This window comes from Aspergillus uvarum (assembly GCF_003184745.1).
Source record: "Aspergillus uvarum CBS 121591 unplaced genomic scaffold BO82scaffold_63, whole genome shotgun sequence".
NCBI classification, from domain to species: Eukaryota; Fungi; Ascomycota; class Eurotiomycetes; order Eurotiales; family Aspergillaceae; genus Aspergillus; species Aspergillus uvarum.
This window is the reverse complement of record NW_020291360.1, coordinates 32,788-59,993: the sequence shown is the minus strand read 5'-3', so window position 1 is coordinate 59,993 and position 27,206 is coordinate 32,788. Positions and strand designations below refer to the sequence as shown.

The following is a 27,206-nucleotide window of genomic DNA, read 5'->3' as shown; positions in this document are numbered from 1 at the left end:
AGCAATTGCAATGGCTGACGGACGATTGATTGCAGCGACATTGTCCAAAAAGCGGGGGGAAGCATCGGAAGAAACTAATGGAATACGGTGGCAATGAACCCGCTTATCTATTGCTGAAGATTTTCGATAGCTCGTCCAATTCCTAATTCTTGCATATCTTAGCAATCAACCACTGCCCAGGTCCTAATCCTTAGCTCATGGAATCCCTGCTTCGCTGACTCATACATTTCGGGCGAGACCCAGGGGATCACACTGGTTCAGCTGGGCTTCTCGTGCGATTGTTCTGGGTAGAGGAACATAACCTAAGCTTAAGCTGTCAATTGATTTGTTGAGGCTTTGAAATTGGATGGCGGAATCGAGAGGGCCACGCACTTCCGGATCGCCACGCACTTCTAGATTGTTATGTCTCCGTACTCCGAGACAACTTATTAATTTGTCAAATTGTTATTCTTTACTATAGAGTCCCTAAGAAGATAAACCATTTGACTGGATTAGATGAGTGTTTCATAAAATCTTACATGGTACCTTACCTGTTCATTCACCACTCTGAAAGATGCTTGGTAAAGTCTTGTTTATAGACTTATTTGTATACTTCCTTGTCGAGGTGCTTAATAAGGCTTTGGCTATATTCTTAATTTCTCCAAAGATCCATATTTCTAGTCGTATATTTCTATATAGAAACTTATACTTATTGAAGGGTTTCATATTCAGTTAGGAACCGCGTCGTGTAGTACATAAAAGCAGCCGTTCCCAGAAGTGCGGGGCTTTCCGAAAGTGAACCAAGTGGTCGACGAGTGTTGTCCTTCGGAAGGACCCCGAGGGAGATACATAAGGGCCTGCCTAGCGGGTGAACCCCCTGACCCAAGGCGTTGTCGAAGGGGACTTGGCGGGCCCATCAGGGCCCGTGATGTACTCCGTACTTAACACCATTCTTAAGCACTTTCTTACTCATAGTAGCCGCAGGCCTGTTCAAACACCCGCTCAATGGCCTGTTTCGTACGCCTGTTCATATAGCTGTCTGAAGGCCTTTCTTTACACTCAAGCACTCTCAATATCGACGCAATTATGGTTATACTCATCTAGGCCGTAGGTCCGAGTCTACGCTGCAGCAGGAGGAGGGGCCTTCCTGAAGCAGCAATGATGAATGGGCTTCTTCAGCATAACTAAGAATTTGGCACAATGAAGGAGTGTTAGTCCAGCTCGCTCTCAACATCAGGGACGAATGCAATTGCCTTTCAGCTACTAAGTACTTGGGGCTCTACCTGTAGCTTGACCACCTCCTTGATCCCCACCCCTTCTTATCGCACGGCATTGTGGATGATGAATTAACGGAGTAACTAGCCGTCAATTCTAACTCCGAGAACCGACTCTGGATCTCAATGTTTTCCATTTCTCCGCTCCTCAATGGCTCGCCGGAGCTCCATCTGCTGCTGCTTTCCCCGCGCCGATTGCAGCGGGGACCCACGTTACCGCACCGGACGAAAGGGAGTTAAGCGGGTTAGTTGAAAACTACTGTACTCCGTACGCTATGTATTGTACCTTTCGACTCCTATCATTCAGTTACCAAGCCTTCTTTCTGACTCTGGGATCGTATCTATCTGTTCGCGTCTTCGGTCAGTCTGATCGACCGTCACTTGGCTCCCCTCCCCCCACTCACCCACCCACCCTCCCTCCTCCACTTCTTCTGTTCTCTCGCCCTCATAATAATCATGGCTCTTCTTCCTTAACATCCTCGTCCTCTTCCACTTCCTCTTCCCCTTCTTTCCTTTCCTTTCCCCTTATCGGTTACAGATACCATTTCTTTCCCGCCCCCCGCACTCTCCAACCCAACTGCGATTTTACGCAGTACGCCGCCGCAGCTCGCAGCTCAGTCTGTGACTACATATCACTCATTTCGCCATTTTTCCTCTAGACCCCCCCCCAAAACTGATCACCATGGTCGAGCTAATCCCTTCTCTTGAACCTCGCATGCTGCTTCCGCCATTGCTCGCCTGTCTACCCACGGCTTTCGTCTCGTCACAACCCCCTCCTGCGCTGCTACCACTCCTGTCTCCTATTATTCGCCAGCGTGTGAAGATCTTTACTACCGTCTCCGCTTCGCCCAACGATTCATGGCTTCGGTTGCTTTGCTGGGATTCTGCATCGGCTGAGCGTTTGCAATCCCTGGTGGATGGTGCTAGCTTTGAGCCCCACCCCGTTTCCGGAGAGATTGACCTCCCAGAGGACATTCCAATTCGATACAAGAGACTGGATGAGGAGACTTTAAAGTCACAAATTCAGCTACCTGAGTATAGCCTAAAGGTCATATACGTCTGGTGTCCGGACGACGAAGAAGGCGGAGGAGCTGCGTGGCGGGTAGCGGAAGTCTTGCCACAGGATAGCAGTGTTGGGGAGGACGGAGTCTGGTCGATTTCGATTGGGGAGGCAAACGCCTATCAGAGGGAACAGGAGACGGCAAATAAGGTAGCAGCAACGGGAAATAATGGACAAGCAACCACAGCAGCAACACAGAGCAATGGCAAAGATACACAAGAGGAAGAGGATGATGACGATGACTACTGGGCCCAATACGACGCGACTCCCGGACGGACCCCCGCGGTGAAAACCCCGGCTCCCAACGCCGTTTCATCTTTGCAACAGTCTGACGCAGACTATTATTCTCAGTATGACGATGTGCAGCCAGCCATGGATAACCATGATCCCGAGGAAGAGCAGCCCGAAATCGGACCATCTTCGCTCAATGGCGACATGTTGGCTCGTCTCTTGCAACGGCAAGCCAGTGGCTCGAATCCTGACACGTCTGCGCACGCGACCGAACACTCAGCAGGTGGGGTGATAAATGGAGGCTACGCCATGTCGTTGAATCATCCTCGCCCTTCATCCATTTCATCTGGCAGCTCCGATCCAGTGGCCAAGCTAGAGCAGGAAGCGGAGAACCAGTCTGCCTATGAAGTCGGGGTAAAGCAACATATTGGCTCCAACATCAAGAGTTTGTTCCGACTGGCAAAGGCGACTGGTCTCTCTCGGAGTGACTTCCAGACTCTTGTCAAGACTGAATTGGAGCTGCTCGATGTATCAGACGATGAGTGAATGATCTTCTCTACCCATCATTTTGATCTTTTTTCTTTGTGTCCATCTAATCCTGAAATTGTACATACATACCTACCGCATTTGGTCATGCTTAAGCGTGAAGGGCGCAATTCTTGTTCGCATATGCATTGGATATCCCAGGGGTACATGTGCTTTGTTGGCTATATTGCCATATTGATTTTATTTCGCTATTCTTGCTACTGGTTTATAATAAATTAGCACAAATCAAATAACCTTAAATATCTACGGTCGATCTCACCCTGACGCCATAAGGCTTACGTGTAGGGAGTGTTTCGGATCTGTGCTTCAGGTTCTTCCGTTCCGCGCGGTCATTGGGAAAGACACGCAATCCGCCCCCATCAGTCGACTTAACCGGCCCCCCTCCCCTCTACTGCTGCGGCTGAAGCGACCTGGTATATTACGAGATTGTGAGCCAATTCGAATATGCTCTCTTCTTGATCTTTCTCTTTCTCCCTTGTAAGTACGTCCACTGGGATGACTTGCCCTTCTGCTTGTTCAAACGTGGCTAATCTGATCTGTTGTTTTGGTTCCCTCTAATCCAGTATATAGAGCCGTCTCTCATTCATTCGTTTCTTTCCTACTAGCTACCACATCTTCCTTTAATTATGTCTTCCCCTTCGCCCTCTCTTCGCAAGAGGGGTGGCAAGAAGGAGAGTACCCCCGTGCCTGCGGACAATTTCCCGTCTCCTTTTTCGTCTACCAAAGCGCCTCGTCCCCAGTCAGAATGGAGCTATTGGCTGGCCATTGCCGTTCTGACTGTCCTGGCTTTCATCACCCGATTCTACAAGATCTCGTATCCCAACGAAGTTGTCTTCGATGAGGTGCATTTTGGAAAGGTAAGTCGAGCTGTTTTGCAGGGAATTGAGTTTGTGGGCCACTGCTAACCGAACACCTGTCGTTATTCAGTTCGCCTCGTATTACCTCCAGCGCACGTACTTCTTCGATGTTCACCCCCCATTCGGCAAGCTTCTTTTTGCTTTTGTGGGATGGCTGATCGGCTATGATGGCCACTTTTTGTTCGACAACATCGGCGATTCGTACATCGACCACAAGGTCCCCTATGTTGCCCTTCGTGCTATGCCGGCTACCCTCGGTGCTCTAACCGTGCCCGTGGTGTTTCTCATCATGTGGGAGTCCGGTTATTCGCTACCAGCCTGTGTCTTGTCGGCAGGTCTCGTCTTGTTTGACAATGCACACATTGGAGAGGATCGCCTGATCCTCCTGGATGCCAGTCTGGTTTTGGCCATGGCCTTGAGTGTCTTGTGCTATGTCCGCTTCTACAAGCTGCGTCATCAGCCGTTCGGCCGCAAGTGGTGGAAATGGCTTCTCTTGACCGGTGTGTCTCTAAGCTGCGTTATCTCCACCAAGTACGTTGGCGTCTTCACTTTCGTCACCATCGGATCTGCGGTCTTGGTCGACCTGTGGAATTTGTTGGACATCCGCCGACCTGGCGGTTCTCTCAGCATGTTCCGCTGGAGCCAGCACTTCGCTGCACGCGCTTTTGGACTAGTCGTCGTTCCATTCTTTTTCTATTTGTTCTGGTTCCAGGTTCACTTCACCATTCTGAACCGCTCCGGTCCTGGCGACGACTTCATGACCCCGGAATTCCAGGAAACTCTCAGCGACAATGCCCTGACTGCGGACTCCATCGGCATTCAATACTATGACAGTATCACTATCAAACACAAGGACACCAAGGTTTTCTTGCACAGCCACCTGGAGACATACCCGCTTCGCTATGATGATGGACGTATTTCCAGCCAGGGCCAGCAGGTCACTGGTTACCCTTACAACGACACCAACAACCACTGGCAGATCATCCCCACCGTCCCCTTCGATGTCACTGACACCACTGGACACCCTGTACGGAATGGCGATGTTGTCCAGCTCCGTCATTTGGGCACAGACACAATGTTGCTCACCCACGATGTGGCGTCGCCTTACTATCCGACCAACCAGGAGTTCACTACCGTCTCCCAAGAACTCGCTAACGGCGAGCGCCACAATGATACACTCTTCGAGATCAAGATCGAGAATGCGAAGCCCCAGCAGGAGTTCCGAACTCTTTCGAGTCACTTCAAGCTGGTCCACGTGCCCACTCGGGTGGCCATGTGGACGCACACGACTCCTCTGCCGGAATGGGCTTTCAAGCAGGCCGAAATCAATGGCAACAAGAACATTCTTCAGACTAGCAACCTCTGGTTCATCGAATCCATTGAGTCTCTAGAAGAGGGCAGTCCACGCCTCTCGAAGGAAGAGCGCCAGGTCAAACATCTGTCTTTCTTCCGCAAGTATATTGAGCTGCAGCGCGCTATGTTCCACCACAACAACGCTCTGACTTCCAGCCACCCTTACGCCAGCGAGCCTTTCCAGTGGCCCTTCCTTCTTCGTGGTGTCAGCTTCTGGACTAAGAACGATACCCGGGAGCAAATCTACTTTTTGGGTAACCCGATCGGCTGGTGGATCGCAAGCAGTCTCTTGGCTGTCTTCGCGGGTGTTATCGGTGCCGACCAATTGTCTCTCCGACGTGGTGTCGATGCCGTAGAGGAGAGTGAGTTATCTTGCCTTATCATATACATGCTCAGTACTAACGATTCGCAGTCTGGGGCGTGGGTGCGCGTTCGCGCTTGTATAACAGCACTGGCTTCCTTTTCCTCTGCTGGGCGGCTCATTATTTCCCTTTCTGGCTGATGGGTCGTCAGCGTTTCTTGCACCACTATCTTCCTGCTCACCTTGCTTCCGCCCTCGTTGCCGGTGCTCTGATTGAGTTCATCTTCAACTTGGAGCCCATCTCCATTGTGAAGTCTGTGCCTCTAGAGGATGACTCGACCGGCAAGTCTAAGGCAACCGTTCGGATCACCCACTTTGTGACGGCTTCGGAGCGTCTCGGACGGAAGTCTCTGATTGCGGGATGGGCTGCAACTCTGGTGATTCTGGCCGCCACTATCTTCGGCTTCGTGTTCTACGCCCCGCTGACTTACGGTACCCCTGGTCTGGATGTGCCGGGTATCTTGGCCCGCAAGTGGCTGGCATATGACTTGCACTTTGCTAAATAGAATAGTTGATGACGCGCCTGCAGTTGGCACGGCACAGAGCAACAGAATGGAGACTGCATGCTCATAGTAGGCAGTCATGGTTGATGAGATGTATGAGGTGTTCGAAGTAGTTTCGAATGAGCGGGGTTCATATAGTGCGCCTGACGATGAGCTGACACAATATTCATTGTGTCCGTGCCTGCCAGCCGCCTTTCCCATCTATATTCTTGATTTATCTCAGTCACTCCTCTGTACCAAAATCTATATCTGAAATATTACGTTGTGATACTACATTACCATGAAACCAGGATTCAGACCAGACGACACCAAAAACACAAAGTCATAGAAAGAAGCTCAATGAGATCAAACCCTAATGCTACCGAAACACCCCCAACGCCAAGTTGCTATCAAGTATGTACAGCACATCAAATGGATACCACTCTTTAAAAAGCCATTCTCTTCCCAATCTCACTCTCCCAGCCGCGCGACTTCTCGAACCCATTCGTCGCGGTCCGGAAATCCATCATGGCCTGGTAGACCTCCTCCTCACTCGTCACGACGAAGGGACCGTACTGGACGACCTTCTGATCGAGGGGCTGGCCGGCGACGAGTAAGAACCGGCCCTCCTCCTCGGCATTATCCGGCACAGAGGCCTCGACGAACTCGCCCTGCTGCTCGAACACGACATTGTGAAACTCCTTGACGTTGCGGGTCTGATCACCGGAGCCAAAGACGGTGGCGCCCTGCAGCGTGTAGGCGAAGGCGTTCCAGCCGAGGGGCAGAGCCTGGCGCACGCGGCCGCCGGGCTTGACGGAGATATCCAGCAGCCAGACGGGGGTGTAGGCGAGGTCGCGCACGGAGTCGACGCCGTGCGACTGGCCGGAGATGACTTTCACGGTGACGCGCCCGTCGTCCGCGGTGGCGCGGGGGATCTCGGCGCTGCGCAGGTCGCGGTAGCGCGGCTCGCAGTACTTGAGGTCCTTGGGGAGGTCGACCCACAGCTGCATGCCGACGTTGGGCGCGCCGTCCGGGTTCTCGTGCGGCATCTCCGCGTGCATGATTCCCTTGCCCGCCGTCATGAACTGCAGGTCCCCCGGCCCGATCGTGCCCCGGTTCCCCGCGAAGTCCTCGTGGTCCACCCCGCCCGACAGCAGGTACGTGATCGTCTCCTGGCCCCGGTGCGGGTGGTCCGGGAACCCCGCCCCCGTCCCGATCGTGAAGTGGTCCAGCATCAGGAACGGGCTGAGGTGCCGCAGCTTCGGCGTGCCGATGGACCGGCGCACGCGCGCGCCCGCGCCCTCGGCTTGCTCGATCGCTAGGAAGACTTGGCGGATGCTGCGGGGGAGGGTCATTTTGTCGGTGGGTGGGATTATAAGGGTGGGGGTGATGATGGTGGTGGTGGTGGTGAAGTTGGCGGAAAAGTGGTCAGCCAATATGGTAGAGGGTATCAAGTCTCGAAAATTGAAGGTGTAGTGGTAACTAGCAGTGTATAGTATAGCAATGATGCCGATGCAAAAAGAAAGTAGGAGCTTCATGTGGGGGGTGTTGCGATGGGCTTTATATAAGAGTTTGGTCGGTACAGTTGCGAACAGTATAGAATCTTCCTAGAAGCCAAAGCTGTTTATTTGAACCTGACATATATTCTGTTAGTCAATTCTTATAATGGGTCGAGTAAGCAACGCCATGCGGTCCTGCGCACGGGGTTTAGGGGGGAAAAAGGAAAAGGAAATTGGCTGGACTGATCCACCGATACGAGGATTGGCTGGAGATGGGGATCGCAAAGCATTGACAAGCAGCAAACCATGGACAGGCTGCGAATTACAAAGATTGCCGTCAGCAACGCTGTCCGCGCTTGGCGGGTGACTCAGGCATTACTCAGGGGTAGCCACAATTTGCATCTGTTACTGTAGATACAGTACTGTGTCAGTAGGTCAATAGGCACGTGCTGATAAGATAAGACACCCCGTCGCCCGCCTTCGGGGCTCCATCTTCCAACTGGCCGGGCACAAGCGATGATGCTATGGCAATGCTGTTAACAGCGCTACTATCATCAGTGTCGGCTTCCTGCCAATAGTCAACGCTGATGTACTGTATTATGTGAACGAACTTATCCGCTTGTTGCTTTTTACGCCCATCGCCGCAATCCGAAGCCTCAATCTCCATCCTCCCCAATAAGGCCAGATCGTCGCATGCGACGCTCCGAGACTCGGGCCAACTACCAAAGTCATTTCCCTAGAGCTCCATCAAACCCAAGATGGCCCGCCAGAGTCGCATTCTCACTTTACTACTGGTTCTGGCAGGTGCCAGCTCAACTGTAGGGGCTAGCAAAAAGTCGTTCAGTGTCCACGATGACCTCCTAGCCTTCCCTCAGGTGCGCTTCCTGACGCTCCTCTCTCGGCCCTGAACTCCCGAACTTGCCTACTAATTGAATTGGCCATATCTACGCTATAGTTCCAAGTCCTTTTCCCCGACGAATACATTCTAGAACCCCAGGCTCGGGAGCTTCTTGAAGACCACAGCAGTCAGTCCTCATTCGAGAATTCACAAGAAGGAATCTCGGGGCAGAAACGCTCGCAGGTCTACCTCGGATTGAACAACCATGACTCTGACCAACAGGATGAATCTCCCCACAGCCTCGACACTGGAGATTACGCCCTAGAAGAGATGATTCTTGGGGACCAGCGATACCTTTGCCACATACCGCAGGTGCAGCTTGACGAGCGGGCCAATGGGACGGGGAACGACACGGCCGAAGCTGACGAGCAAAAGGAGCTGGCGCGGGCCACGGACCGCGGTCTGGAGCTACTGCGCGAGATGGAAGGAAAGTGCATGTACTATATCTCCGGGTGGTGGTCCTACTCGTTCTGCTACAAGGAGAAGGTCAAGCAATTCCACGCTCTCCCATCGGGTAGCGGGGTGCCCAATTACCCACCCATGGAGGATCCCACGACGCAGTCGTTTGTGCTGGGTCGATTCCCACTGGGCGGTGAGGAAGGTGCCGAGGAAGAGGACGACTTTGCACATGCGGGGGAATCCACCCACAAGAGGGCGACCGCTAGTACCACTGATGTTGCGGAACTTCAGACTAAAGGCGGATCTCGGTATCTCGTCCAGCGTCTAGATGGTGGCACGCGATGTGACCTGACGGGACGACGTCGCAAGATTGAGGTCCAGTTTCACTGTCATCCCCAGTCGACAGACCGTATCGGCTGGATCAAGGAAACAGCTACTTGCTCGTACTTGATGATCATCTACACGCCCCGGCTGTGCAACGATGCTGTGTTCCTTCCACCCCAACAGGAAGAGATCCACGAGATTGAGTGTCGGCAAATCCTCACGCCGGATCAGGTATCCGACTGGAAATCATTACGGGAGGCCCTCATCGCCCAGGAGCACGCTGAGGATGCCGGGCTGACGCAGGAGCCCTTCCCCATTGTGGGTGACATTGAAGTGGGGGCGCAGAGATTAGTCGGTTCGGAAGGCAAGAAGATCGAGAAAGGGCGAGTTGCGTCGGCGGGCGAAGAAAAGGTGGATATCGTGGCCAAACGTGAGAATGGACAAGTGTACCAAAGAACTCGCGAGGAGCTGCTGAAGTACGACATCGACCCGGACAAGCTGGAGGATCTGAAGAAAGGCGTGGATGAGATGGCGGAAGGTAAGGACTGGAAGCTAGAATTGATCACAGTCAACGGCGAGCGTCACTTAAATGTGCTTCTAGAGGAGCCCGAGAAGGCGCAAGTGGAAGATGATCAAGGGCCTTCGGTACACGTGACCTCGTTTGGCCCCAGCGATGATCAGTATAAGCTCGACAAGCCAGGCAATGAGGGTGCAGACTCGAAGGCAGCAACAGCAGAGGGTGCTGCAGAAGAACCATCCGAAGAGTCGGACGAGCCAGAGAAACAACCATCGTCGGAGTCAGATGCCTCGGAAACGGGGAGCGAAGAGGTCTTCAAAGACGAGTTGTGATTCTCCGTTCCAATTTGTGGTTTCGGTCTCAACAGTCAAAGACTGTTGACTGAGACAGACCTTTTCTGACCATTGTTTTCTTGTTCGTTATGTTTTCGCCTCCCAGCAGCACCTGCGTGTTAACCAATGCTGGTTGTACAGTTCTAGCCCTATATCCATAGCCTCTTGCATAGTTGATAGCACCGAACGAAGCATACATTTATCTGCACGGCAACGACGCTTCCGATGCGATGTACGGATTATCTTAAGCCGAGGCAAGCCTGAAAGGAGCCCAATCATAAAGGAAGTCAATAAAATGTGGAGACGTCATGGAAAGAATTCTTCTGGACGAATGCCCAAACCGGCTGGGCGGCAGTCAGGGGTTGACGACCATGGCATCATTGGGCTTGTAGCGCTGCTATGGCACGGTCAATTTCCTCTTGAGGGCTTATTCAGTGATGAGATGTGCATGCTATATGCAATGTACTGGATTTTTGTTTTCTAGCTATTTATTTTTACGTTCTATTGGAATTCTGTTACCCTTAATCCGGTCTGTTTTAAGGTTGTCAAACGTGGGTTGAGAAACGTGACCGGTTCCTGTTTGGGCCTCAGGCCCAGGAGTTATGGGGAGTATTGCAAGTTCGCAACAACTAATTCAGTACCAAGATTAGCCTGGATCCCTCCACTCGGACCAGTTACGTACCTGTTCACCACCACCACCACCAACTGTCCGACTGCACCCTCCGGTAACTTGACCTCCACAGTCACCACCATCACCACCACCACCTCAAATCTAACCCCTCTAATTCTACCTTTAGCTTTCTCCTCCGCCTCTTCCTCCCCTTCCTCCCCTTCTAACCTTTCCTCATTCTTCCACCTTTCATTTCTCTATCTTACTTCCCATCTAACGCTGCCCGCTGCGGCCGCAGCACACTCCCCAATCCCCCCCCCCTCCTCCTCCTCCCCCCCCCCTCCCAGCCCCCCTCCCCGGCTCCATTCAACCTTCCAATCCTAACGACAACCACCATGGGTTTCCTCGGCGTCTACACGGTGATCTACGACTATGAACCCCAAGGGGCAGGAGAATTAGAGCTTCGCGAAGGCGATCTGCTTTGTATTCTAGAAAAAAGTGAGGAGGACAGCTGGTGGAAGGCCAAGAAGAAGGCCGATCGCGACGATGAGGATGAGCCCGAAGGTCTCGTTCCGAACAACTACGTCGAGGAGGTAAGCTCTGATCCCCTGGCTCGATGGTCCCATGCCGATGATTCCGCCAATCCCGAACCTGACCAACTTGGGTGTTCTCTCATCGGCTATGCGAACGATTCCCGCTATCCGGGTGTTCTCGCCTTCAGGGGTAGAGCGGGTGCGGTGGAAGGCGCGACAACACACTGTTCGATACTGACGCTCTCATTCCCGACTCACAGGCTCAACCTACGCACAAAGCCAAGGCAGTCTACGACTATACGCGCCAGACAGACGAAGAGGTCTCTTTCTCCGAAGATGCAGACTTGATTGTGTATGACACCTCCGATCCCGACTGGACGCTAGTGGGTGTCAATGGGGATTTTGGCTTCGCCCCCGCAAACTATATCGAGATCGTGGACGACGACGCAGGCCACGCTGCTGCACCTTCGGCCCCATCGCATGTACCGGCTGAGTATGAACCCGAACCGGAATATGAACATGAACCCGAACCCGCGCCTCCCACGCTTCCGCAGCGACCGGTCGTGGCCGCGGATGAAGTGAACGAGGCCCGCGCCCCTTCGCCAATCGACACCGTGCAAAACCCTGCTGCTGCTGCCATTGCCAATATTCTCCACCAGCAACACGCCTCCCCCGTCGAGTCCGAACCACCCCGCACTATGCCTCCGCCACCTCAGCCGGCGCGTCCGACATATGAACCTGAGGAGGACTATCGAAGGGAACCCTCGCCGCCGCCCCCCGCTCTTCCGCAGCGTCCCCCATCAGAGTTCATCTCGTCGCCCGTGCGCGTAGAGTCGCCCCGCGAGCCCATCCAGCCCCGACATGTATCACTCCGAAGTAATGAGAGCGAGGGCCACGTGAAGGAATCTCCTCCCTACAACAGAGTGGGCCATCCTACTCCACGTTCCCCGTCGGGCTACCACATTTATACTATCAACGAGATGGTCGAGGTCATGGGCAAGCGAAAAAAGATGCCCACGACTTTGGGTATCAATGTTGCAACGGGAACTATCTTCATCTCGCGAGAAGACGATGGTGCCGTGCAGGAATGGACGGCGGACAAGCTGACCCACTACTCTATTGAGGGCAAGCACGTCTTCGTTGATCTTATTCGCCCCAGCAAGAGTATTGATTTCCATGCGGGAGCGAAAGATACAGCTCGTGAGATTGTTTCCGCCCTTGGAGAGATCTCGGGTGCATACCGCGCCGAAGGACTCCGGGAGGTCATTGCCGCCGGCACCAGCGGAGGTCAGAAGAAGGGCCAGATCTTGTATGACTTTATGGCGCAGGGCGATGATGAGGTGACGGTGGCAGTGGGCGACGATGTCATTGTTCTCGATGACAGCAAGTCGGAAGAGTGGTGGATGGTACGCCGTCTCAAGAACGGCAAGGAGGGTGTGGTTCCGAGCAGTTACATCGAGATTACAGGTACCGTCACCGCCCCGCCGCCTGGGGGTGCGGAGCCAGGCTTGTCGACAGTGGAGAAGAATCGCATGGAGGAAGCACGTCTCACGAAGGAGGCGTCCCGGAAGTCGAAAACCGACTCGATGGTGGATCCGCGAAGTCCAGAGGTATGTTTCGTGCACGTCATGACACCATTTTAGAGAACGACAAGATGCTAATAATGCTCTAGCGCCAGAAACGTGACAGCAAATCGAGCCACAAGTCGAGTAAGTTCTGGCTGGTCTGTACCAATGTGTCGAAGATTGACTAAGTTTCATAGAACCCGATCCTACGAAGGTTAGACAATGGACCGACCGCACGAAGACTTTCACCGTTGAGGCCCAGTTCATCGGATTGATGGACGGTAAAATTCACTTGCACAAGCAGAATGGAATCAAAATCGCCGTGCCCATCATGAAGATGTCGGTGGAAGACCTGGAATACGTCGAAAAGCTGACTGGAGCCTCTCTGGACGAAGACAAGCCATTGTCTGACATAAAGCGCCGTTCTCAACGCATCGAGCCCGAAAAGCCTCGAAGCTCGTCTGATGGCAAGCAGAATGGTGCTTCTTTCCAGCAGTCCGACTACGACTGGTTCGACTTCTTCCTGAAAGCCGGTGTTGGCCCTCACCAATGTGAACGGTATTCACAGAACTTCATTAAAGACTCCATGGATGAGGGGATCCTTCCGGACATCACCCCCGAAGTCTTGCGCACCCTCGGATTGAAGGAGGGCGATATCCTGCGGGTAATGCGCTACTTGGATAACATGTTTGGCCGAACGGGTGCCAAGTCTAAACTGCGTAACGTCAGCTTTGGAGGCGAGGAAGTCATCGACGAGGAAGGGGCCGGTGGTCTGTTCTCTGGTCCTGGGGGGATGCTGCGCAATAACACTCGGAAGGGCAGACCTGCACCGAATGCGCCAGCAAGCGATGTAGTTGACCCCAAGGCCTTCGAGCAGAAGGATGCTTCGAAGCTTGCAGAGCGCAGTGACACTCCGCCTGCCTCTGCAACCGCGCCGGAACCACCAGTGCAAAAGGGCTTCGACGACGATGCCTGGGAAGTCAAGCAACCCAAACAGGCACCCACCACTGCTGCTCCCGCTGCGCCGGCGACTACGTCAAGCCCCCCTCCGGCCGCCTCTACACCAACTACGAGCCAACCTCCAGCCGCACAACCGCTCACCGGCGCAATGGCAGAGCTCTCCCTGCTCCAGGCTCCCCTTCAACCCACCCCCGCGCCCGCGCCTCAGTCGCCGCCTGCAGCGCCACCGGCTATTCAACCTCAACCCACCATCCAACCCCAGCATACGATTCAGCCACAGCCTACCATTCAACCTCAGCCCACTGCTGTGCCTATACCCCAACTACAGCCGCAGGCGACGGGTGCTTCACCTGGTTTCTTCGCACAGCTCGGACAGCCACAGGCCACTCAAGCCTTCAGTCCTCAGGTAACCGGATTCCAATCGGCGGCGAGACAGCGCCCGCAAGCGCCACAAACTCCACTGGGTGGCAATTCGTTGCTTCCTCCCCCGCCTCAACGACCTCTCTCAGCCCCTCAAAATTTCCCTCAGCAGCCCAGCTCCTTTGGACCCCCTGCACTGCAGCCTCAGCTGACTGGGATTCCTCAGTCGGGCCCGCAGATTGCCCCGCCGGGTCAAAGCTTGGCTGAACTGAATCAACAACGTTTCCAGCCATCCCTGCAGCAGCCTCAACCGACCGGATTCATGCCGCAAGCTCAATTCCAGAACGGGTTGATGCCGCAGCCAACCGGGTTCCAGCCGCAATCTCAATTTGGAATCCAGCAACAGCAGCAGCAGCAGACTGGCTATCCTGGCTTGGCACCGCAACCGACCGGGTTTGGAGGTTTCCAGCCACAGCCGCAGCAACCAATGCAGACAGGCATCAATTCGGTCCTGCCTCCGCCTTTGCAGCCTCAACCGACTGGCATGAACGGAGTCAGCAGTATGCCATACAGTGGACCAGCTCCGCCATTGCCACCTATCCCTCACCAGCCGACTGCTACCCCACTGCAGCCCCAGAAGACTGGCCCCGCTCCTCCCATCCGATTCGGTGTGAAGCATGACGCCCCCAAGAAGCTAGCCCCACAGCCGACAGGCCTCCGAGCCAACCTTGCGCAAGCTAGTAAGTTCAACCTTCAACACTGATCCCAACTTGCAGATCTCTGACTAGTACACCACTTCTTAGCACCTACCAATCCGTTCGGGTTCTGATCCGGATATGTATATACACTTTTCCTCTCGGCGGCATTCCTATACAACCACGCTGCTCTTTCTTGCTGGCGGGAATGGCATGCACACCGCGCATAGACGATGCCGCTTTTTATCTAATTCCCTCTTTTCTGCGACTCCTCGCGCTATCACGCGTATGGGACGTGGCTGGGTCCGTCAGATATATGCAATGAGTTCCGAAGCGATGTTTCGACTCTCGCCTCCCTCACGCCGCTTTCTTAGAATTCTAGTCTCGCACCTTGGTGCCAGACTCTATGTAATTTTGGACGCTCGATGCCAGTCACTTGTCTTTTGGAGGACACTTCTGTTTAATGTATGGACAGTAGTTGCCCGCTCAAGAGATGGGGGCTGATCGCTCGACCAACCAACCGCCTTTCTCTATATATGATTCTGATTTCCTATCCTCTTCTCTCACTTGTTTTCATGATCGTGCTATTTGGCCCTGTCTTATGGTCTGTGTCTCTGCTTGTCTGATTGGAGGTGTTGCGTTCCCTATCCGATTTTCCTTTACCTTTGACTTGATCTTATCTTCGCCAATGTGGTTTGCTGTCTTTCGCGAAAGTCTGATTCGTGGCTCCCTCCTATGGGCACCCTGCTCTGGTTTCCCCCTTGCCACGCTACCATCTCTGCCATTCATGTACGGTACATATAGTTGTGGTCAGACAGAATATGGAAGATTGTTCATCTACGAACGACTCAAGATGTTGATCTGTTGTAGGGTACGGTGGGCGGCATTCCTCCGTTCAGTCAGTGGCAATGCTGAACTCAACCTGGTCGATCTGCCGTCTTCCGTGCGGCTTCCGCAGATATAAATAATTATCTCTGGTTCTGGTCATCACTTGGCTTTCGTTCATAGAGACGTTCCAAAAGAAGCTTTCGATAAGGAATAGTATATACATCAGAGATACCTTGTCTCTGCTATTTGCATTGAGCCACGACCATTGGTTGGGAAGCCACGTGAGCCCATAAATAGAAGATATACTTCAAGTTTTGTAAAACTACATTCCATCCGAGAACGTGGCGCAACTTTGGGAGTCATGGTTCGATTTAAGACATATCAAAACAGAGCTTAATTCTGATAGTGCACCCGGAATATCGTTCCGTGGCAACTACAGCTGAGCGGCTTGACTTGCCCTAACAAACCCATTTAACTTTATACACCATCCGGTTTTCAAGAAGGCTGTTGATCAACAAACCGACTCTCATTCTCTGGATTTCCATTCTCGTCAAGTGTCATTGTCATTCATTTCTAGTGCTTTGCGACTGATTTTCACTCTATATCTGTTTGCTTCAGCGCAATCCAATCTAATCCATTCCGTTCCGAATCCCATCAATTTCATCTCGACAACAACAAGAGAACCCAAGCAACATGCGCCACACATACCCATACACCACCGCTGCCCTCGCCCTCGCGCTCGCCCCCCGCAACACCACCACGTACAGCCCCGACTCCTGGACCTTCGGCTCCGGCTTCTACATGGGCCCCCCGGCCCACGGCCAGATCATCAAAGCCACCTACTCGATCGCCGCGCCCGGAGTCCCCCAAGGGACGACGGTGACAGACCCCGGCGACGAAGTCTGGACCTCCATCTGGATCGGGGTGTCGGCCACGCAGGGCGACGCGAGCAACAGCCTCTACCAGCCGTTGTTCAATTGGTCGCCGGATCAGAAGTCCCAGTATGTTTTTTTCTTGGTCGTTGTGTATTATGTCCGGTGTTGCTGGGAATTCTGGCCCCTGTATCTACCGTGTCGTTAGGGCTGGGATCGTAAGTAAGGGGTGACGCTGATATGGAGGGTGGTTTGTCTGTGCTTTAGGGGCTGTTCGGCTGGTGCGGAAGAGTGGTGCGTGGCTGCGAGTCCGTATACGTCTGGTGCGTGCCTTTTTTGTATCGCGTGTCTGCGGCTACATACCTATCAAGACAGTGTACGCTGATTCCCCTGCGTCATGCTAGCCGGACAAGTTGCGCAGGCGTACGTGCCCGTGGCGAAGGATGCGCCGGTGGATTTCGAGAGTCAGTTGGTCCCTTTTCCCCTTTGCCCTCCCTTCAGACTCCTTGCGATTCCTTCCATCTATACGGTTGGGTTTTGTGTCAGCGCGAGAGAAAAAAAGACCCCACACCTCCTGCCCGACTTGAGTATCTAACTAACCAACCAACCTCCACAATCGGAGCTCGCCGAGCAACAACAGTCACCGTCCAAAACGGCCAAGTCCACCAATCCGTCCGAGTCGACGGCCACCGCGTCTCCCAGCAGACCGAACCCCTCTCCAACCCCCTGCTGTACCTCTACTCCGCCGACGAATGCTACACCGGCTCGGGCACGTGTGGCTCGTTGCCGAGTTACAGTGCGTTTCACACTTGCTCTTGTCTCTTTCCTATATCTTGTTCGTTTGGAGGGGGAGGGGGGGAACGCACACGTGAAGTTTTCTGCCCGGATAGCTGATCAAATCTGCACGATAGGCTGGAACAACATCACCATCGTCCTCAGCGAGGCCGATCCGCAGTTCGGGCAGACGTTGGCCCTGGTCGGCGCGACGAGCAGTCCGCGTGGATTCTCGACCGCTGATGGGGGCAGCACGTGGCATGCGGCGGCGGTGGTCATCCCCGTGGATGATTTTACACCCAAGCACTAGGGGTCCCTTTCTCGGGTTGTGCTGTGCGGCAAAGGAAGGGCGGGGTGATCGTGAGTCGGGATGTGTCTTGGGTTGGTGGGAGATGATAGAGGGAGTTGTATGGTGGTGAATGCGGGGAGAGTTGGGGTTCGATTGTATGTAGCCAGACATCACGGCTCCAAGTTCGTTGAATCGCATCCATTTCCGAGCCTGATGCTGATTTGAATATCACATGAGCTTCCAAACAGGACAGGACGGGCCACTATGTCAATGCATGGATTCGCTATCTGCGTGAAGGTAGGTATGTACAGACAGAAAGATAAATAGGATATACATGGAATCAATGCCAAGGCTAATCGTCTGAACGCCAGGTTCGAGATCCAAAAAAACGCCAGATGATGGCAGTCGGGCGTGCTATGTTCATGAAGATGTCGTAAATAACCTGTCTCAATAGGCAGGTAGGAAGAGCGCTGGCGAATTTGTACACTCCATCCCACACCAAAAAATTGTACACCGAAACAGCTAGGATTCCCCAACCTAAGCGTCTTCCCAGAGACCAAACACGGGAAGATCCTCCGCCATATACAAAAGGCCATTGTCCGGCAAGATCACATCAGACAGCGGTGTATGGCCACCCGGGACCTCAGAAGGTAAAACACCGGACGGGATGGTCCCGCCGGGGGAACAACCGATGGGAATTCCCGTCGTGGTGAGCGTAGAGACGGCCGTATCATAGGGAAGAGGAGGCGCGCCCTGGGTGCCATACAAGGTCTCCCAAATGTCGTTATCCACCTGGCCTGGAGCCGCGGTGGTGGCAGTAGTTATGTTGGAGGAATGAGGTAGTGTTGGTCCCCCGCCCATTTTCTCAGGAGAGAGCGGTGACAAGACGGCCGCTTGATCGCCGCGTCGGCTTGATGGAGTATTGGCATCTGCTGCGGCCCGGGGCTCATCCGAAGTGCCGACTTGGCCGAAAAGCTGGTCCACTTGACGACTACGGCGTTCCATCCATTGACGATTTCGTCGACGCACATACTCGGCCACCGCAGCACGGAGATATTTGATGATCTGGTAGAAGCGACATGCATGAGGATCATGCGGCACGAACAAGCCAAGAAACCGTTCGGCCTTCTCCATCCCCTCCTCCAGCGGGAGGAGGTTGTCGTAGTCTGCAAAGAATGCTGCGCCTAGCACCACAGCTGAGTTGAAGACGGAATTAATCAGGAAAGGCAACCTGCGAGGGAGATTGCTGTATCGAGCAAGGCCATCCACAATGTTGAGACCTCGTAAGGCTGAGTAGACGCATGCATCGGCGAAGAGCGCGATTCGGGAATTGGTGGTCCTGGTGTCGCCGGAGCTTGTGGAGTCGGATTTACTTCGCACATATTGCGAGACCCGAAAAACAAGAAACGGACGAGTTAGAAGAATGATCGACCAGTAATACGACCCGAATACATGCGCCGCAGCCAAGGTGTCTTCTAGATTTTTTGACTCCAGTCGTTCTGTCTGCACCTGCAGAAACATAGGCAGGTTACGGACCCAGGTTCGATGTTGGTTCGAGATAGCATCAGCCACGGTGATCGATATTACCTGCCGCATATAGACTTCGGTCAAAATCCGTTCGAAGATGCGGCACAAAGAAACGACGGTCATAGATAACTGTTCTTCGGGTTCGAGACGCTGTTGATCCGCCGGAAGACCGTCTTCGCGAAGGTCATAATCGAAGTCTAAGGTAGCCGGCGGCCGTCCTAAAGAGGCACTGAGGTAGAGGTCCATCATGCGAAGACTCTTCCAGACGCGCTCGCGGGCCCGTCGCTCTCGAGTGCAGAACAGCGAATTTGCATCTTTCCTATGGATGCCGACCGCATACGCAGCCCGGAGCGCGAGACCAAGGTTCATGAAGGCGCCATTGCGCCGACACGCACCTAGCATGTACATAGATATCAAGACATAGGATTGAATCGTGTAGATACTAGGGGTTTCAGTGAATGCAGAGAACGCTAATTGACGTCCGCTGATGAAGTATTGTTCAGCCAGGTTCTGATTGGTGTCTGATACCTGTGCGCCAATCGCGAGCACGAGGTAGAAGATCGAGCTGACCGTGTCTTCGTCGCCAGTGGGGTTTCCCACCCAGTCGGCAAGACGCGGGTGAAATTCGTTGAGATCAAAAAGGTCTAGGAGTGGGCTGGTAGCAAGAACGTATTGACGCGCCAACCGTTGAGCCTCCTCGTTGCTGGGAGGCGCGATCAAAGGCCCCGTCTGTGTCGAAGCACTATTTTGGAAAGCCTCCAGCATTGAATGTCGCGAGTTGTCTTCCGTGAAATCACAGCGGCCGATCGACGAGGAGACGATGCGACGGACACTCTGTAAGAAGGATAAGCTTGCAGAATCACCAATGTACATGAATTTTCCCTGTCCGTCACGCAGAAGCCTAGCCACCTTTGGCACCGGAGCTGTACCATCTTTATCGTCTGTCGCCTGTTGTTCCAATGTTGCACTACGGTCTTCGAGCGAGTTCAGAAGTCGGTCCATGGCTGTCTGCCGCTGCGGGGTTGGGACGAGGTGTTCGCTGAGAAGCATGGTCTCTTTCGGGTTGTTGTTGTTGCTTGGCTTGAGCAAGCGGGCGGGCTTGTCGGAGAAATGACATTCGGCCTCTTTGCGACGTTGGACGCAGATTGTACATGGCTGCTCTCCGTTGCATTTCTGCTTCCGTCGCTTGCAACTATCGCAAGCTCTCCTGCACCGGAGTCGAGCACCGGGAGCCGTGCTTGCCCGCGGCATAATGAAGCATGTACTCTGAGAAGCTTGATTCGAGCAGTCGAATGCGCGGGATGGCGCTAGAGAAAGGATGCAAGGCAGGCAGGCAGGCGGGAAAAAAGTGAGGATCCCTTTAGGCTCTGAGCGTAAGCAGCAGGCTAGCTAATTAGATCGGCTAGTGATGGGCTTGAGCTGGAAACCCAAACTAAACTAGTCAACAGTGGCGTGGAACATCTCCTGTTCGCTAGCTCGGGCAATCTGCAGTGGACGGAGAGTCCTGTACCAGTGAGACGCGTGAAAGCTTGCTGGGAAGCGAGATCGACACCACAGGCAGCATTGCCTTTTTTTTCCCCCGAATTGCGGTGGAAAGTTGGGGTTCGGCGGAGGAGCCTTGAATCAGACGGAGAGAAGAGGGGGAAATGGATCCTGGATCATGGATAACTAATGGATCTTTCCGTGCATGACTCAGCTGCACGATGCGAACTTGGCTACATCGGGTAATGACGTGCGCTCCCCCGATCAACTTCTCCTTTACCTCCGAGCTCAAAGCTACGCGTGTTGATGGGATATTCTTTTTCTGGAAGATTCCCACTATTGGAGCTATCCTGGATTCATGATTCGTGACTGGCCTACCATTTCGGACACGCGATAGATGGCGTACAATCTGCAGAAGGACAATTATCACCAGATGCACGTAGAGTTCAAATATGACCACTACATACCGCGACCCGCCGTGCCATTAACATCACATTACACCCATTATTCAGGTCGGAAAGAGACAATCTTTCCCCAGGTGTCGGCCGTGCCCCAAATCCCATGGCGCAAGCACGACAACTGCACAATCTGACTGTGGTCGACAAACAAGTTGACATCAATGCCAAATTCTCGGATGTACCAGTTGAAGACCTTCGGGTCTGCTGCCTCGAACATGACGCCTTCCGAAGGAAGCTCTTTCATGATCTTCGATACCACATCGGTCCGCCACGACTCCACATTCTCCGTGATGCCCTCCGACTCAATCATCAAGCGCTCGACGCCTGCGTCGAGGAATTTACGGCCCAAGTTCACCAGCTTCGACGGATCAGACGTGCCCATGGCTTCCAACCCTGCCGCGGGGGTGTCGCCCCCAGCACCGAACTGAATCCCTAACTCGGGCTTCGCTTTCAACTTGTAGGAGTGGACCTTATCAACAAGGCGGAGCCAGTCGTCTTCTGGGATAGATAAAAAGCCCGATGAGAGCTCGATGACATCGAACCTAAAGTAGAGATAATGGATTAGACGTGTCGAAGAGTTGAGGTAGCTGGGCTTGTTGAGGTGGGTGTATACGCACCCAAGGTCCTTGCACTTGCGAAGGTACTTATCAAACACGGCGCTTGCATCGGGATGCGTGAGTAGGTGCTCAGCCCAACCGCCCTAATCATTGTTTAGCTAGCACTCAGTAAGACAACAATATCATCTTTTTTGGCTTACTGTGGAGACATAGACTCCGTGATCGTGAGCGAGATCGATCAACTCCCTCAATGGTTTCTCTGGGAAGAGAGAGAACGACCCTATTTGACTAGCTTAGCCTCTATCGTCTGAGCAAGGCAAGTAGCTGGAGGTGATTACCTCCTGCAAACTTCAAGCCGTCCACATGGGTTCCCATGCTTTGGTGGTAGTTGTCAGCAGCGAAATCTCTCCAATGTCTACACAGTCGAGCGGCTCACGTCTCCAGCACATCTGCTAGGTATCGTTTTCCCATGACCTGTACTTCTAATCAGCTCCTTATGGGTCCTTAGAAGCACATGGCACCCCAAATATGTTAAGGACTACGGCTTGGTAGTCGGCATACAGTATAGTATGGGCCTCTGATCTCGGTGACGCCCTTGGTCCTCGGTTTGGGTGGTCTGGGGTTTGACCGTGCAAACCCAAATCCATTTTTCTTATCCTGGAGCAGTGTGATCTCTTTCTTTGTGGTGGAAGAAGAATATCTTGTGGGCAATACCGACACCGAGGCCGAGGCACTAGGGAGCTGCCGCATCGCAAAATTGATATTACTTCGCAAAGGGAAGGCAGGAGCGACGCGAGGGAGCGATGTAAACATTATGATGGTGAGTATCGAATATACAGAAAGGCTAAAGCTCTGTATTGTGAAGCAATAGCAGTAGGGAAGTGAAGTGCTCAACAATCAATTGCGTTGTGGTCAATACTGTACGGGATACTGGTTGCAGCTCAACTTAGCGGACCGAGGTTGAAGATTGACGTAAACAATATCTCATCCTCCTCCTTGGTGAGAGACATGAGGTGATTGGCTCGAGGGCATGTCAATTGTCCGGGTTTTCTCTACCCAGTGAACACTGATCCAGGAGTTCTGGAATCCTTTGGGTTAGGAGACCGCAAACCCTCGGACAAGGAGCACAGTGTAACGAGAGTGGGGGAGTGTCTTAACAATAACAGCTAACGATAGCATGACGTCATTAGTAGGGGACAATCTCCCAACCAGTTCCTGGCTCTGAAGGAAAGATGCTCCTTTTAATAATGTAACAGATGATAAGTAACGAATTTCATGAAGTTACCCCAATTATTCAAGTACTTCTCACGAAAACCAAGCTTGGTTCTCCTGCTGAAATGCTGTACTTGGCAGGCACCCTGGATCATAAGGGCGGGTCAATCCCTCAGTCTGGGAGTCTCCATTAGTCAGTAAGGCCGAACGAAGGGTCTTCGACGGATTCGGATCTGGGCCGCGGCACTGAGCCTTGGTGGTGAGCCCGGTTTTGACAATAAAACCAGTTGGAATCATGGATCCATGATCAATCAAGAATAGTTCGACCCTCGGATGGATTTGTGATTCACTCTCAGGATGGAACCACTTAGGGAAAACCGCTGACTGAGCTTCACTTGCACGGAGCTCGGCGTCAGCGGAAACTGGGAGCGGACGAGCTGAGTTCCGATGCCGACACTTGACATTATTAATGCACACAAGGCCTTATCCTCCATCAGATCACATTGGCAGGACCTTGGGGATTCGCCAATTCGGAGGTAATGGCGGCTTGCCAAGCTTGGGCGGGCGCTCGAAAGCGGACCAAGTGGCTCCAGCCGTGGCCGATGCGAAAAATCATCTGCTGCGTACGCATCTCGGTAAAGATGCAGACGCTAATAAGCACGGGTGTTTTTTCCTCGTACGTAAAGTACCTGGCCCGATGTGTAACAGCAATAACTGGAACGCTTCAGGCGAGTACAGTAGTAATTGAGTCGATAGCGATAGCAAGGCACTGTTCGGATTGAGTGGCTTGAAAAACTGCCGACTCCGTCGTTCAGCAGATTTAATGTACTGAGCGAAGTTGACTTGGGTGAGCATGAGTATTTGTAGTAGTACTTGCTGTACTGTACCAGTGAGTACTGTTGGGCAAGACAAGGCTGGACAAGGCTGAACAATCCGGGGAGGTGATGTTCACTGATCGACGCATAGGCCTCTCTCTCTCTCTGCTACTGGGTCGAGTTTCGTACACGCCTACAACCTCACATATGCACTTACAGTACTACTATACTAGGTACAATTATACGAGATACATATATGTACGGGCATGCAATGCTATGATGGGGATTGAGGAGGATCACAAATCAACAATTAGCCCTGTGAGTAATCAGAATTGGAGGGAATCCCTCCACCATGTGACGTCTTACCTGGTTTGGGGGGAAAAAGCTGCTTGCTGCAAGATCCCGCTCCACCGACCATTGGTTGCTTCCCTCGTTTTCCTCGGATAGGCAGTGGGGCGACCAGCTTAGATAAGTACATCCTGTATAATTACTAGTCAATACCGAGCACCCACTAGTACTTGGGTATCCTACAGGGAGGTATGTGCTTAGGGTTGACCATCCATTCACAACATACCTTACTCAGATGGAGGTTCTTTCACCGCCGAATTACTCGGTGACTACTCGAGGTGTGTTGGCCATCATCATGGATGGATCATAGCTACAGTCACTTCCCCATTTCAATCGTGGTTATACTCCGGGTAGTTCGACAAAGCAAGCTCGAGAGTCATGAGCCCGGACAATAGGAGATATGACTTGTACTTTTCATTATTGCCCATGCTCTTCACTCAACCCAGAACGAGCCAGTCATATACAAGTACTACCTTGCCAAGGTAGACTAGGGTCTGGAAACCCGATGTCTCAAAAGAAAAGAAAAATAACACCCGGCATCCGGTAGCTCCGATAACTCCTAACCGCTAATCTATAGCGGTCGCCTGCTTTCCTTGGTTGCCCTTCCCTGGCTCCAGCATGTGTTAATTGTCACGACATATCGGTCAGGCCTCCCTCTTTCTGCTTGGGTGAGCAGTTCTTGTTATTGAGCTTCTTTCACCTCGCATGGTTCCTCCTCCTCCTTCTCCTCCCCCCCACCCCCCACTTGGAACTTGACTGGGTCCAAGTACATACCGTACTATCTCGCCAAGTTCAAAGCTCTTTCTTACCTTTTGACTTTCTTATACTTAAAATACTAAGATACTTAAAGCATGGACTTGCCCTGAACCAAGAGAAGTGCCCAGACTACGTAAGTGGAAGTTAGGTACCTACAACCTACATGAATACCCCTCCCGTACATACTGTACATACCTACATAATCAGCGACTCAACCAGCAGGTAGCGTGACATCTTTCCCAGTTTCCTTTTCCCATCCTTCTCATCTTACATCTTATCTCGCTTCAAATCACATCCCTTCTTCTCTCACCTTTCCTCCCGAATCCCTCGATACCTATACCTATAATACCAGCACCCTCTCGCGCATCTTAACTTCGCTTCTTTTCACTCGCTTATTCTATCACAGCCGCTCATCACCTCGAACCACGACATTCCCTCCATCCGCCTCGCCTAGAAATTAGTCTTATTCCTCTCACTAGGTCCTGGATCATTCTTCCGCCACTAGCCTGACCAGCGCAATCCTTTTCCGCCTCCATTCATCATGGGCGCAGGGGCTATTCTAGAACCTCTGACTGTCATCGTCCTCCTCTTCGGAGGCACTTGGATCAACCGAAGTACAGGGTCATTTCCTCCCCGGAGACCTCGTCGCACTTCCAATGTCGTGTCGCGTGATTCTTCTCCTAGCGCAATTGAGTCCGGCGTGTCGACCCCAACTGTCAAGGATACTCTACTGAACCGCCGTTCTTCATCTTCTTCGTCGCTCCCGCAGATCAGCCAGACCGGTTGGCGCAAGAGACAAATCGGGTTTTTCAACTCGACCTTCGAAGTGACGTCTCCAGACACCACTGTTTTTCATGATCGGTTACTCAGTCGCTTGCTCCGCAAGTTTCCCTTTCTTGTCGAGTGCTGGTACTGGGCGCTTGTGTACTGGGTATGTTTGAACCTGGATACCTGCTGGGGACTCAGACCGGAAGACTAATCTACTGGGTACAGACATATCAGTTGGGTCGGGCTTTCACTGCTGTCACTCTTAAAGATGATACGGTCGATGTGGCGCGCAAACATGCACTACAATTGATACAAATCGAGGAGTCACTGGGTTTGTTTTGGGAGGTTTCGATCCAAAAATACTTTCTCCACCATCCCACTCTTATGACCTGGACCAACTGGATCTATTCGTTCATTCACATTCCCGGAACAATCGCCTTTCTCGTCTGGCTTTACTATTTCACCATCACAAGGAACCGATTCGATGAGTCGCAACCAGGAAAACCGCGCGGGCTTGTGAGCGGCTCACCCGCGGGGTCTCATCTATATCAGGCCCGGCGTCGAACTCTTGCCGTGTGCAATCTGCTTGCCTTTGTGGTTTTCACACTGTGGCCCTGTATGCCGCCTCGTCTGCTCAGCGACAAGGACGCGAAGGGGCCAGACGCAGCCTTGGGCCGTAGTTACGGGTTTGTTGATACTGTACACGGAGTCAACGGGGCGGGCAGCGTCTGGACCGAGAATCGCTTCTGCAATCAGTATGGTAAGTCTTGTGGCCTTGATGGGTCTTGAAGACCAGCTATGTATCCTGGGCGAGTTTTGAACGATGTCACTGACTGTATTCTAGCCGCCATGCCGTCGTTGCACTTTGGCTACTCCCTTATGATTGGTCTCACCATCATGACCATCCCGCTGCCGCCACATCAGCGTCGCCGCACCCGCGTGGCCATTGGTCCTTTGAAGCTGCAACTTCCTTCGTGGCGTCGGCTGGGCTGTCTCGCTCTGGGGTTCGCCTATCCTTTTGTGATCTTGGCCGCTATCGTCGCCACCGCGAACCACTTTATCTTGGACGCGATTGCCGGTGCAACGGTATGTGCTCTCGGATGGAGATTCAACGGAATCCTGTTGAATCTGCTACCCCTGGAAGATTACTTTCTGTGGGCGGTTCGTATTCACAAGCCGGCTTCGAACACCACGGACGGACTCGAAGACGCAGTCGGCTGGGTCGACGATGGCATTTCCGAACACACCTCTCTCCCTTAATGCAGCGACAGTCAGGGGTGATCCCTTCCTGCCTCCTTTGCCTGTCCTAGAGCTTGATGATACCCTTGCATATGCAACATTAATGTCTATGAACCCCACTCCGAACCATGACCTCGATGACTCCCTGCTAATATGCTTCCTCAATTTATTCTTTGGCCGTATCATTACGTCCATCAATGTCACTGCGACTGACGCAGTCCTTACAGTGTATATACAAGCTTCCTTAAAAATAATGCGAGTATGAATACCTGATTTTTTTTTTTTCTTTCTTTCTGTTTCACTCGTATTTGTACGAGCTTAGACCTTAAATGGGCATGATTGGCAGTAGACAAGTGGTTACGCGCATATAAGTCGAATGAAATCTCGAAGAACTGAAAGTTGATCATATCTCCAGCGCCGATAACGTGTGCTATGGGTGAAGGAGT

General features: G+C 52.8%; 8 protein-coding genes across 8 annotated transcripts; 6 read left to right on the top strand and 2 right to left on the bottom strand.

The window, feature by feature from the left end:
* Window positions 1–1,666: 1,666 nt before the first annotated feature.
* BO82DRAFT_357912 (uncharacterized protein) lies at window positions 1,667–3,325 on the top strand (the record flags this gene model as incomplete). Its single annotated transcript, XM_025636145.1, has 1 exon — window positions 1,667–3,325. A coding segment is annotated over exon 1 (1,151 nt), but the record flags the coding sequence as incomplete, so codon positions are not given.
* Window positions 3,326–3,471: 146 nt separating this feature from the next.
* Window positions 3,472–6,483, top strand: pmt4 (dolichyl-phosphate-mannose-protein mannosyltransferase). Its single transcript, XM_025630361.1, has 5 exons — window positions 3,472–3,567; window positions 3,654–3,947; window positions 4,018–5,662; window positions 5,713–6,050; window positions 6,366–6,483. The coding sequence occupies exons 2-5, from the start codon at window positions 3,717–3,719 to the stop codon at window positions 6,375–6,377; spliced, it is 2,226 nt and encodes a 741-aa protein (XP_025487990.1). The 5' UTR covers window positions 3,472–3,567; window positions 3,654–3,716; the 3' UTR covers window positions 6,378–6,483.
* Window positions 6,334–7,903, bottom strand: BO82DRAFT_357910 (pirin family protein). Its single transcript, XM_025636144.1, has one exon. It carries the CDS (start codon window positions 7,679–7,681, stop codon window positions 6,590–6,592), a length of 1,092 nt encoding a protein of 363 aa, XP_025487989.1. The 5' UTR covers window positions 7,682–7,903; the 3' UTR covers window positions 6,334–6,589.
* A 246-nt stretch (window positions 7,904–8,149) lies between these two features.
* BO82DRAFT_357909 (PRKCSH domain-containing protein) lies at window positions 8,150–10,457 on the top strand. The gene is made up of 2 exons (XM_025636143.1): window positions 8,150–8,517; window positions 8,598–10,457. The coding sequence occupies exons 1-2, from the start codon at window positions 8,401–8,403 to the stop codon at window positions 10,110–10,112; spliced, it is 1,632 nt and encodes a 543-aa protein (XP_025487988.1). The 5' UTR covers window positions 8,150–8,400; the 3' UTR covers window positions 10,113–10,457.
* Window positions 10,458–11,117: 660 nt separating this feature from the next.
* BO82DRAFT_292886 (cytoskeletal protein-binding protein SLA1) lies at window positions 11,118–14,969 on the top strand (the record flags this gene model as incomplete). The annotated part of the gene is made up of 5 exons (XM_025631774.1): window positions 11,118–11,315; window positions 11,516–12,865; window positions 12,928–12,964; window positions 13,018–14,880; window positions 14,944–14,969. The coding sequence occupies 5 exons, from the start codon at window positions 11,118–11,120 to the stop codon at window positions 14,967–14,969; spliced, it is 3,474 nt and encodes a 1,157-aa protein (XP_025487987.1).
* A 1,387-nt stretch (window positions 14,970–16,356) lies between these two features.
* BO82DRAFT_377710 (uncharacterized protein) lies at window positions 16,357–17,619 on the top strand (the record flags this gene model as incomplete). The annotated part of the gene is made up of 5 exons (XM_025637592.1): window positions 16,357–16,664; window positions 16,803–16,858; window positions 16,940–16,999; window positions 17,176–17,331; window positions 17,447–17,619. 5 exons carry the CDS (start codon window positions 16,357–16,359, stop codon window positions 17,617–17,619), a joined length of 753 nt encoding a protein of 250 aa, XP_025487986.1.
* Window positions 17,620–18,135: 516 nt separating this feature from the next.
* Window positions 18,136–22,435, bottom strand: BO82DRAFT_377709 (coma-domain-containing protein; the record flags this gene model as incomplete). Its single annotated transcript, XM_025637591.1, has 8 exons — window positions 18,136–20,432; window positions 20,837–20,840; window positions 21,133–21,607; window positions 21,683–21,765; window positions 21,823–21,902; window positions 21,961–21,998; window positions 22,059–22,096; window positions 22,184–22,435. The coding sequence occupies 8 exons, from the start codon at window positions 22,433–22,435 to the stop codon at window positions 18,136–18,138; spliced, it is 3,267 nt and encodes a 1,088-aa protein (XP_025487985.1).
* Window positions 22,436–24,917: 2,482 nt separating this feature from the next.
* Window positions 24,918–27,034, top strand: BO82DRAFT_357904 (phosphatase PAP2 family protein). Its single transcript, XM_025636142.1, has 3 exons — window positions 24,918–25,684; window positions 25,747–26,281; window positions 26,366–27,034. Exons 1-3 carry the CDS (start codon window positions 25,295–25,297, stop codon window positions 26,779–26,781), a joined length of 1,341 nt encoding a protein of 446 aa, XP_025487984.1. The 5' UTR covers window positions 24,918–25,294; the 3' UTR covers window positions 26,782–27,034.
* The last annotated feature ends 172 nt before the right edge of the window (window positions 27,035–27,206 follow it).